This window comes from Macrobrachium nipponense, chromosome 4, assembly GCF_015104395.2.
Source record: "Macrobrachium nipponense isolate FS-2020 chromosome 4, ASM1510439v2, whole genome shotgun sequence".
NCBI lineage: Eukaryota > Metazoa > Arthropoda > Malacostraca > Decapoda > Palaemonidae > Macrobrachium > Macrobrachium nipponense.
The window spans coordinates 122,620,788-122,632,865 of NC_061100.1; the positions used below are offsets into that span (position 1 = coordinate 122,620,788).

The 12,078-nt window shown below is 37.6% G+C and overlaps 1 protein-coding gene across 4 annotated transcripts in view; it reads right to left on the minus strand.

The window, feature by feature from the left end:
• LOC135211721 (uncharacterized) overlaps positions 1 to 12,078 on the minus strand; it is a 290,983-nt gene that overhangs the window by 166,499 nt on the left and 112,406 nt on the right. For all 4 annotated transcript variants that reach the window (XM_064244966.1, XM_064244964.1, XM_064244965.1 and 1 more), the window contains exon 2: positions 7,995 to 8,158. In XM_064244966.1, coding sequence (XP_064101036.1) covers positions 7,995 to 8,139 — 145 coding nt within the window. In that variant the 5' untranslated portion in view covers positions 8,140 to 8,158. The remainder of the gene's footprint in view (positions 1 to 7,994; positions 8,159 to 12,078) is intronic.

Below are 12,078 nucleotides of genomic sequence, written 5' to 3' on the forward strand. Positions count from 1 at the left end.
GGAAGGGGAAGGGTAAGGTGCGATGGAACACGTGACCGCAAGTGGCCTAAGCCGCGATAGCAACACAACCGTGGAAGGGCCACGTGAACCAGGCTGTACCAATACATGGGACATGCACCTAGGCTAGCCTAACACCCTAAATAGAACTAAAATTACATCGTAAAGATGGAAAAGCACTTTTAGTAAAAGAAAAAGAAGCCCAGGAGGAGCCAAACTGTTCCGAGGAACAGAAAGCCTACTCGGAGCCAGCGATAGCCGATGAAGAGCAAGAGCCGGGATGCTGGGCCAGAAACACAGAATAGCCCTAAATACCAAACTAAGAGAATGGTAAATGGGCTAACCTAGCTAAAAAGACGATGTAAAAAACGATGAACGTGATATAGTAAGCCCATAAGTATAAGAAGTCCCAGTATGGAAGACCGGGAATTCTTAACATGAGGCAGCATGGCGCCGCCACGAGTCGACCGGGAAACCGTATATGACCTATTAGAAGGAAAATACTGGTCCCTGGAAGACTAAAACACGGTAAAATACTACTTATGAGGCACTTAACTTAGCCGATGCGATGGCATGCACGTTCACCATGATGGAGAAGCGGTAATCCAAGAAAATTAGCACACGAGCAAAAAATGCGTACAACGCGTACCGCTAATAATTAAGGATGACCGCTAGGGGCGCTGCTGTCCGTGGCGTCCCTAGTAGTAGTAGTAGCGGCCACATCGCCCGTTGGTATCAGCTCTCTCTAGTGGGGATTTTGATTGGAAGGTCTAAATGGTGAATGTCTCGTGGTAGTGATCCCACTCGCCCCTATTCTCATACCGACACTTCTTTTAAAGAGTGAGCGAGTCAGTTTTACTGACATTTTCTTAATTTTGTTTTTCTCTGGTAATTTTAGATTAATTTTACCTAGAAAGAATGATATTAAGGATTCTTTCATAGGCCGACACGAGCTGAGCCCAGAAAATATTCAAGACAAAAAGCTCCCATAACACCCATGATACAAGTTTTACAAAACATCTTCACAGCGGTACTAGGACATTCCACTACTGGACCATTTGTATTTGGACATTTCATTACTGGACAATTCGTACTTGAACATTTCATTACTGGAAACTTCGCTACTGGACAGTTCGTTACTAAAACCCAATAAAAATAAAAATAAAACTAAAAATAAAAAATAAAAATAATAAAATAATAAAAATAATAAAAATAAAAATAAAAATAAAAATAAAAATAAAAATAATAATATAAATAATAATAAAAATAATAATAATAAAAATAATAATAAACATAAAAAAAAAAAATAATAATAATAATAATAATAATAATAATAATAATAATAATAATAATAATAATAATAAATAAAAATAATAATAATAATAATAATAATAATAATAATAATAATAAACCAGTGAAGACGAGTGGCTAAAGAGTGCATGGGAAGAAGGACTAATAAAAGTAGACGAAGACCAAGAAATATACAGACAGAGGAGAAAGACAGACAGAACAGAGGACTGGCACAACAAACCAATGCACGGACAATACATGAGACAGACTAAAGAGCTAGCCAGCGATGACAATTGGCAATGGCTACAGAGGGGAGAGCTAAAGAAGGAAACTGAAGGAATGATAACAGCGGCACAGATCAGGCCCTAAGAACCAGATATGTTCAAAGAACGATAGACGGAAATAACATCTCTCACCATATGTAGGAAGTGCAATACAAAAAATGAAACCTTAAACCACATAGCAAGTGAATGCCCGGCACTTGCACAGAACCAGTACAAAAAGAGGCATGATTCAGTGGCAAAAGCCCTCCACTGGAGCCTGTGCAAGAAACATCAGCTACCTTGCGGTAATAAGTGGTATGAGCACCAACCTGAGGGAGTGATAGAAAACGATTACGCAAAGATCCTCTGGGACTATGGTATCAGAACGGATAGGGTGATACGTGCAAACAGACCAGACGTTACGTTGATTGACAAAGTCAAGAAGAAAGTATCACTCATTGATGTCGCAATACCATGGGACACCAGAGTTGAAGAGAAAGAGAGGGAAAAATGGATAAGTATCAAGACCTGAAAATAGAAATAAGAAGGATATGGGATATGCCAGTGGAAATCGTACCCATAATCATAGGAACACTAGGCACGATCCCAAGATCCCTGAAAAGGAATCTAGAAAAACTAGAGGCTGAAGTAGCTCCAGGACTCATGCAGAAGAGTGTGATCCTAGAAACGGCACACATAGTAAGAAAAGTGATGGACTCCTAGGAGGCAGGATGCAACCCGGAACCCCACACTATAAATACCACCCAGTCGAATTGGAGGACTGTGATAGAGCAAAAAAAAAAAAAAAAAATAAAATAAAAAACAATAATAATAATAATAATAATAATAATAATAATAATAATGATGATTCAGTGGCAAAAGCCCTCCACTGGAGCCTGTGCAAGAAACATCAGCTACCTTGCGGTAATAAGTGGTACGAGCACCAACCTGAAGGAGTGATAGAAAACGATCAGGCAAAGATTCTCTGGGACTATGGTATCAGAACAGATAGGGTGATACGTGCAAATAGACCAGACGTGGCGTTGATTGACAAAGTCAAGAAGAAAGTATCACTCATTGATGTCGCAATACCATGGGACACCAGAGTTGAAGAGAAAGAGAGAGAAAAAATGTATAAGTATCAAGAACTGAAAATAGAAATAAGAAGGATATGGGATATGCCAGTGGAAATTGTACCCATAATCATAGGAGCACTAGGCACAATCCCAAGATCCCTGAAAAGGAGTCTAGAAAAACTAGAGGCTGAAGTAGCTCCAGGACTCATGCAGAAGAGTGTGATCCTAGAAACGGCGCACATAGTAAGAAAAGTGATGGACTCCTAAGGAGGCGGGATGCAACCCGGAACCCCACACTATAAATATCACCCAGTCGAATTGGAGGACTGTGATAAGAGCAAAAAAAAAAAAAAAAAAAAAAAAAAAAAAATTAAAAAAAAAAAAAAAAAAAAAATAACAACAAAATAACAATATTCAATAATAATAATAATAATAATAATAATAATAATAATAATAATAATATGATAATACATAATAATAAGATTAGTAGCAGAACTGATGGGGAAACAAACACCAACACCACCAACACAACCAACCCAACAGAAACCAAAACAGCAACCTCCTTGGAAAAGGCGCCTGGAAAAGCAAATCATGGTGATGAGATCTGACTTGAGTGAACTGAAAGAGATGGCAGAAAAAAGGCTAAGAAGCAAGAAAACAAGGGAGGAACTCAACGAGAAATACAAAGTACAGGATAAGGGACTAAATAATACAATAGAAGATGTAAAACAAAGGCTTCAGGCCAAAGCACATAATATCCAACAGTACATGAACAGGAATAAGGGATACCAACAGAACAAACTATTCAGAACCAACCAGAAAAACAACCACCAAGAAATTCCTGAAGCTGAACCAAGAAAGAGACTCCGGGAAAACATATGGAACAATCCGGTATCACACAACAAACATACAACATGGCTACAGGAAGTCAAGGAAGAAGAAACAGGGAGAATAAAACAAAGATTCACTGAGATCACAACAGACACAGTCAGACACCAACTAAAGAAATTGCCCAACTGGAAAGCCCTAGGTCCCGATGAAGTCCATGGATGCTGGCTCAAAAACTTCAAGGCACTACACCCAAAAATAGCAGAACAACTCCAGCATTGTATCACAAATCACCATGAGCCCAAATGGATGACCACAGGAAGAACATCCTTAGAACAATAAGACAAGAGTAAGGGAAATATAGCCAGTAACTACAGGCATATCACCTGCCTACCAATAATGTGGAAGTTCCTAACAGGTATCATCAATGAAAGGCTATACAACTACCTAGAGGAGACAAACACCATCCCCCACCAACATAAAGGCTGCAGAAGGAAGTGTGGGGGCACAAAAGACCAGCTCCTAATAGACAAAATGGTAATGAAGAACAGTAGGAGAAGGAAAACCAACTAAGCATGGCATGGATTGATTACTTTAAGATAGCCTTTGACATGATACCACACACATGGCTAATAGAATGCCTGAAAATATATGGGGCAGAGGAAAACACCATCAGCTTCCTAAAAAATACAATGTGCAACTAGAATACAATACTTACATGCTCTGGAATAAGACTAGCAGAGGTTAATATTACGAGATGGATCTTCCAGGGTGACTCACTGTCGCCACCACTCTTTGTAGTAGCCATGATTCCCATGACAAAAATACCGCAGAAGATGGAGGCTGGGTACAAACTCAAGGAAAGAGGCAACAGAATCAACCATCTGATGTTCATGGACGACATCAAGCTGTATGGTAAGAGCATCAAGGAAATAGATACCCTAATCCAGACTGTAAGGATTGTATCTGGGGACAACAGCATGGAGTTTGGAATAGGAAAATGTGCCTTAGTCAACATACAAAAGAGCAAAGTAACAAGGACTGAAGGGATAAAGCTACCAGATGGGAGCAACATCAAACACATAGATGAGACGTGATACAAATACCTGGTAATAATGGAAGGAGGGGATATAAAACACCAAGAGATGAAGGACACAATCAGGAAAAGAATATATGCAGAGGTTCAAGGCGATACTCAAGTCAAAACACAACGCCAGAAATATGATAAAAAGCCATAAACACATGGGCATTGCCAGTAATCAGATACAGTGCAGGAATAGTGGAATGGACAAAGGCAAAACTCTGCAGCATAGATCAGAAAACTAGGAAACATATGAAAATACACAAAGCACTACGCCCAAGAGCAAATACAGACAGACTATACACAACACGAAAGGAAGGAGGGAGAGGACTACTAAGTATAGAGGACTGCATCAACATCGAGAGCAGAGCACTTGGGTAATATCTGAAAACCAGTGAAGACGAGTGGTTCAAGAGTGCATGGGAAGAAGGACTGATAAAAGCAGACGAAGACCAAGAAATATACAGAGACAGGAGAATGACAAACAGAACAGAGGACTGGCACAACAAACCAATGCACGGACAATACATGAGATAGACTAAAGAACTAGCCAGTGATGACACATGGCAATGGCTACAGAGGGGAGAGCTCAAGAAAAAAACTGAAGGAATGATAACAGCGGCACAAGATCAGGCCCTAAGAACCAGATATGTTCAAAGAACAATAGATGGAAATAATATCTCTCCCATATGTAGGAAGTGCAATACAAAATGAAACCATAAACCACATAGCAAGCGAATGTCCGGCACTTGCACAGAACCAGTACAAAAAGAGGCATGATTCAGTGGCAAAAGCTCTCCACTGGAGCCTGTGCAAGAAACATCAGCTACCTTGCAGTAATAAGTGGCACAAGCACCAACCTGAAGGAGTGGTAGAAAACGATCAGGCAAAGATCCTCTGGGACTATGGTATCAGAACAGATAGGGTGAAACGTGCAAATAGACCAGACGTGAAGTTGATTGACAAAATCAAAAAGAAAGAATCACTCACTGATGTTGCAATACCATGGGACACCAGAGTTGAACAGAAAAAGAGAAAAAATGGATAAGTATCAAGAACTGAAAATAGAAATAAGGATATGGGATATGCCAGTTGAAATTGTACCCATAATCATAGGAACACTAGGCACGAACCCAAGATCCCTGAAAAGGAATCGAGAAAAACTAGAGGCTGAAGTAGCTCCAGGACTCATGCAGAAGAGTGTGATCCTAGAAATGGCACACACAGTAAGAAGAGTGATGGACTCCTAAGGAGGCAGGATGCAACCCGTAACCCCACACTATAAAATACCACCCAGTCGAATTGGAGGACTGTGATAGAGAAAAAAAATAATAAAAATAAAAATAAAAATAACAATAATAATAATAATATTAATTTTATAAACTAGCACAAGTGAGAAAAATATTTCAGCTATAATTCATAATTCATTTACTAGATAGGATCCCTTAAAATGTATGTACTACATATATACAAGTTTGCATCATTCACAATGCAGAAAGTCAAAATATAAAATAAAAACTGTTAAAAGGAAATTGACTTTAATTTCAATATGTACTACTAATTAAAGTTTCAAGTTATGGGCGATAGATTGAAAAAAGTTAATTTTACATTCAGGGTTTTAGCAATTAAAAACTTTCCGAATCCTCTGCTCACAATCATAACTTTTTTAGGGGGGATGCTGGGTAACCGCAATTTATTTGTATTATTTTCATTCTCGCTAGTGCTTCCTCATTTTCTAAGGCATCAGTAAGTTTCCTTATGTTGGGGTGTGAGCTTGTAAATAACATTCTAAGGAAGCTATATAACCCCTCAAGTTATTATTTGTCCTTGGCATTTCATTGATTGTCTTTTTGTACACATTCCACATACCTATAGCAAACAGGGATCTAGTCTTCTTCTAGATCCGCAACCTTGTTCACCACCAATTTCTTCTGGGATTTCACTGTCATCAATTAAGTCTTCAAACCCCTCAACAATGTCATTTTTGGGGAAAAATGCAGTGCTGGGAAACACCGCACTTTCAAACTAAAGTCGTCATCTTCATGTCCTTTTGCCTTGTATCCAAGTTGAACTATAGACTTTTAAACATTCTGAGCTAAATCAAATAAACAGCAGATAACTTAAGTTTCTTGGAAAACAGTTTTTGGAGAATTTAAAACCGCTTTTCCAAAATCAACCTCAAAATGATCTGGCTCATAATTTTGTACAAGTTCTTTAATTATAGGTTTGGACATGTAGTAGTGCAAAGAGTCAGAGAACACAGTCTTTATTTTCAATAGGCAACGTATATAACTGGTATACTATATTATATTATTGGACAACACTTGAATATTCCATCGCCTGCCCATACTTTAAAGTTTTTCAAATCCCTTAATCCATCTTCAGATGCAAATACTAAAACCCTTCAAGATCATTTTCACTGACATATTGCAGAAATAACAACTAATTATACTCGGTTTGGCATACTCTTCAGGAATAAGATAACAATGACATGTTTTTGGGATTGGAGAACTTTTATTTTCCTTTTTCCTCCAACGGTGTATAATAATGCCTAAATTTGATGCAGAAGGAAGTTCAGCTACAGCACATTCATGCAAATTCTTCAATTCAGTTGCAACTAAAGTACAAGAAGAGTCTTGGGTCCATGTGCTTTATCTTTTATTCAGTTTCGGGCACATTTTGCACTGATATGCTGTGATGTGTATGATTTGCTCACCCACTACCTTCATTACATAATTTTCATCTCTTTGTGTGCACTCTTGCTTTGTATCTCCGATTTTCATGCATCCAATGTTTTGTTCCACCACTATTTTACTTTTGTTTATCAAATATATATCATTCAAATCATCCACTAACTTGATTTGTTTCCTTTTGGATGTAATCATCCTCAGCATCTCGACTGACTACGGGTTCAATAACTTTTAATATAAGTACTTGGTGGATGTTAAATGAAATACAAAGGATAAAAGGCATACGTAATTACAATACAAGGCATTCAGTATTTAAGTAACTTGAGGAATTGATGGTTAGAGGAATTGATGGTTCGTAAACGAAACAATATATATGGATGGTATAATTACATTAACAAAGTATTCAGTATTTAAATAATTATACAGTAGCAGTGAAGGGTCCTAGTAACAAACTGTACGGCAGCGAAGTATTCAGTAACAAAATGTGTGGGTACGAACGGTCCAGTAGCAAACAGTCCCGACACCCTACACAGCAAGGTCAAAACAGAAAAGTGACATTGTTTACAAAGTGAGGGGATGGGTCCCTCACCCCCTCACTTGCTTGGTATTAGTACTTAACTACCTTGTTACTGAGCTTCAATGACAAACAACCCTTCTTGAAAGTTATGCCCATACAAAAAGCAAAGGTTTGTATTCTCATTGGAACAAAAGCTATGTTCAAGTATGGGTTAATGGTGAAACATTTAAAACTTTACAATTAACAACTTACTAAGCTTCTTAGTTCGCCTGTCGGTTAATCTGGGACTTGCCAAATTTGCTTGTAAAATTTGAGCTGCTGATATTCCAACTGGAAGCTCCATAAATGATGAAATTGCTATCATTTTCATCATTGTCATCACCAACTGCAGTATCATGGCATTATATATTCCAACTCTGTAAATAGTGCAAAAAATTTTCTTTTCATGATAAAATTAAATTTCATAAATATACTTACCAAGTAATAATATGGCTAAGTATTTTCCCTTACACCACAACTTTTTAAAATTTCATGGTAGAGCTTCTTAATTATTTACCTAGGTAACAGCCCCACCCTCTATGGGGAAAATCAGAACACAGCAGCCATTCGACAATTTATTCGTGCCCTCTTGTCCAAGAGAGGGGAGGACGGAAGGATCTAATATGTATAGTAATTACAGGCAGTCCCTGGTTATCGGCATGGGTTCAGTTTCGACAGTTTGTTGATAAGTGAAAATAGCCAATACCCGAAAATCGCTGATAATCAGTAAATGGGGAGTCTGTTAGGTATGCATCGGTGCCAATATACTCTATTATTGATGGCGGTAACTGGGAAACTGCACATTTCAGCACAGAAAATCACCAATTTCCAGCGCCAGCCAAGCACCATAAAACTGGACCACTGATAACTAGGGACTGCCTGCGTATACTTGGTAATATACATACGTATATGAAACTTAATTCTATCATCAAAATATAAATTTTCATAATAAAATTTATTATTTGGATACTTACTTATTGTTAAATTTAGCTATATCTCCCCGCCGATTAGGCGAGTCGGCATTTAAAAAAAAATTGAATGGCTGCCCGGATGACTGTCTAGTTTACCTGTTCTCCACCAGGTGTGTTTCGAATGTTTTAGCTCGTCAGAATTCTTCTTGACAGCCCACTAAGTTGTGGGGAGGCTGGGAGTGACTAAGTTGTGGTGGGGAGGCTGGGAGTGACTAAGTTGTGGTGGGGAGGCTGGGAGTGTCTACTTTAACAGTACTTAAGTATCCAAACAAAAATTTCATTATGAAAATTTATATTATTTGAAATTAATCTTGCCTACTGTTAAATTTAGCAGATTCCCACATTAAGAGGAGGATGGTGGGTAGTGCAGCTAGACAAAATTCCGCTCAGCCATTCGAGCTAAAGGTTTCTTGTATGAAACCCAAAACATTCTCACCTGATCTGCAATCCTTGGTGGATTTTACTACCACCAAAGGTTGGATTCCATTCAAGGAGCAAGGCTCTCATACACATGCAGCAAAGAGCAGCCTTGTAGAGAAAACCGCTTCAATTCAGCCAGCATGAAATGCAAGCGGTATGAGGGACCCCTGTGCCTGGGTCCAAAAGCTCTATAAAATGAGTCACTTAAAATAAATACCTTTACTATATAAAGGTAAGCTCCTATACAAAATTTGTACCTTCATGCTCCCCAAAATATTAAAACCCAGGATTTAAATAAAAAAAAAGCCTAAAGAATTGCTCTTTTTTTGATTCAGGAAAAGACTACCCACTACTAGTAGCGGATTAAGGGCTTCACTGTTTTCAAACAATTTTGTATACTACTTAACCCTTTAACGCCGACTGGACGTATTTTACGTTGACATACAAAAGTTTTTTAAAAATTCGCAGAAAAATACTTATGAATCACGCGCCTTGGAGGATGCTGGGAGTTCACGGATCAAGGTGTTGTTTTGTTTACAATCGTTACGCAGGCGCGCAAGCGCGAATTTCTTTCTTGCCGCACTAAAAAGTATCGGTGACACATTCAGAAATTATTTCGTCCTTTGACATAATTTTTGTACCATTTTAAATTAGCCGTTACATGGAGTATTATATATGAAAATGTGCACATTTTTATGTAGAATACAACAGAAAAATACTCATGATTGTAGCTTTTATCAGTTTTGCGATATTTTCATATAAATAACGATAAGTGCCAAAATTTCAACCTTCGGTCAACTTTGACTCTACCAAAATGGTAGAAAAATGCAATTGTAAGCTAAAACTCTTATATTCTGGTAATATTCAATCATTTACCTTCATTTTGCAACAAATTTGAAGTATCTACCACAATATTTCGATTTATGGTGAATTTATGAAAAAACTTTTTCCTTACGTCCGCGCGGTAACTCTTCCGAAAAAAATCATACATGCGATTGTGGTAATGTTTGCACCATTTTAAATTAGCCGTTACATAAAGTTTTATATATGGAAATGTGCGCAATTTCATGCACAATAGAACTAAATACAACCCATGGTTGTAGCTTTTATGAGTTTTGAAGTATTTTCATATGATAAGAGACATTTTCAACCTTCGGTCAACTTTGACTCTACCGAAATGGTCGAAAAAACGCAATTGTAAGTTAAAACTCTTATATTCTAGTAATATTCAATCATTTACCTTCATTTTGCAACAAATTGGAAGTCTCTAGCACAATATTTTGATTTATGGTGAATTTATGAAAAAAATAACATTTTCCTTACGTCCGCGCGGTAACTCTTCCGAAAAAATCATACGTGCAATTGTGGTAATGTTTGCACCATTTTAAATTAGCCGTTACATAAAGTTTTATATATGAAAATGTGCGCAATTTCATTTAGAATACAACCAAAAATAATTGAAGGTTGTAGCTTTTCTCATTTTCGAAATATTTGCATATAAATCACGATAAATAGAAAAAAAACCACGTTCGGTCAACTTTGACTTTACCGAAATGGTCGAAAAACGCAATTGTAAGCTAAAACTCTTACAGTCTAGTAATATTCAGTCATTTATCTTCATCTTGAAACAAATTCGATGTCTCTAGCACAATATTTAGAATTATGGTGAATTAAAAAAAAAAAACTTTCCTTCCCTCCGCGCCAAGATTCTCCTCCGCAAATCTCCGAAATGCGTACGTCACATTCTCGGAATATTTGCTCCATTTCATATTAGGCATTTCATAGAGTTTTATATATGAAAAGGTGCGCAATTTCATGTAGAATAAAACGAAAAATATTTTAATGTTGTAGCTTATCTAATTTCCGAAATAATTGCATATATAAAAATATAAACAAATTCGACATTCGGTCAACTTTAACTCGTCAGATATGGTCGAAAACTGCAATTGTAAGCTAATACTCTTACAGTATAGTAATATTCAATCATTTGTCTTCATTTTGAAACAAATTGGAAGTCTCTAGGACAATATTTAGATTTATGGTGAATTTTTGACAAAAATGATATTGTTAAGATACAATGAAGTTTTATACATACTTACCTGGCAGATATATACTTAGCTATAGACTCCGTCGTCCCGACAGAATTCAAAACTCGCGGCACACGCTACAGGTAGGTCAGGTGATCTACCATTCCCGCCGCTGGGTGGCGGAATCCCGACCATTCCCGTTTTCTGAGCCAGATTTTCTCTTACACCTGTCTCCTGAGGGGAGGCTGGGTGGGCCCTTAATCGTATATATCTGCCAGGTAAGTATGTATAAAACTTCATTGTATCTTAACAATATCATTTTTATACATGCAACTTACCCAGCAGATATATACTTAGCTGATTGACACCCTTGGTGGAGGGTGAGAGACAGCTATATATATAAAAAAAAATTTTAATAACGGGAAACAACAATTGTTGTAGGATATCAATCCTTGGTTCTTACCTGTTTGGGCCGAAGACTTCATGATTACTGTCATTTAGTCTGCATGCCTCAAGAGCTTCAGTGAGGTAAACAACCTATGACCGAACAGCCCTTCTGGAACATGTCAATGGGGGCTAGCCCGCTTACGCGACAGAACCTGCATGGATCGTACCAATGGGGCTTACCCGCTTACATGGCAGAGCCTGACCTGTATCTTATCAATGGGGGCTGCCCTCTTACATGACAGAGCTTTAGGCTTTACATAATGCACAACGAGGAGACCAAAAGTTAATCCCGACCACCTGACCTTCCTAACCATGTTAAATCTAAGAACTGAAAGGGGTTATTCCTATACCCTCTTTCAGTCAACCATAAAAACCAAACACCATAATGTTAAAATTACATAACCTAACTAATTAGGATTAACCTCAGCTCCT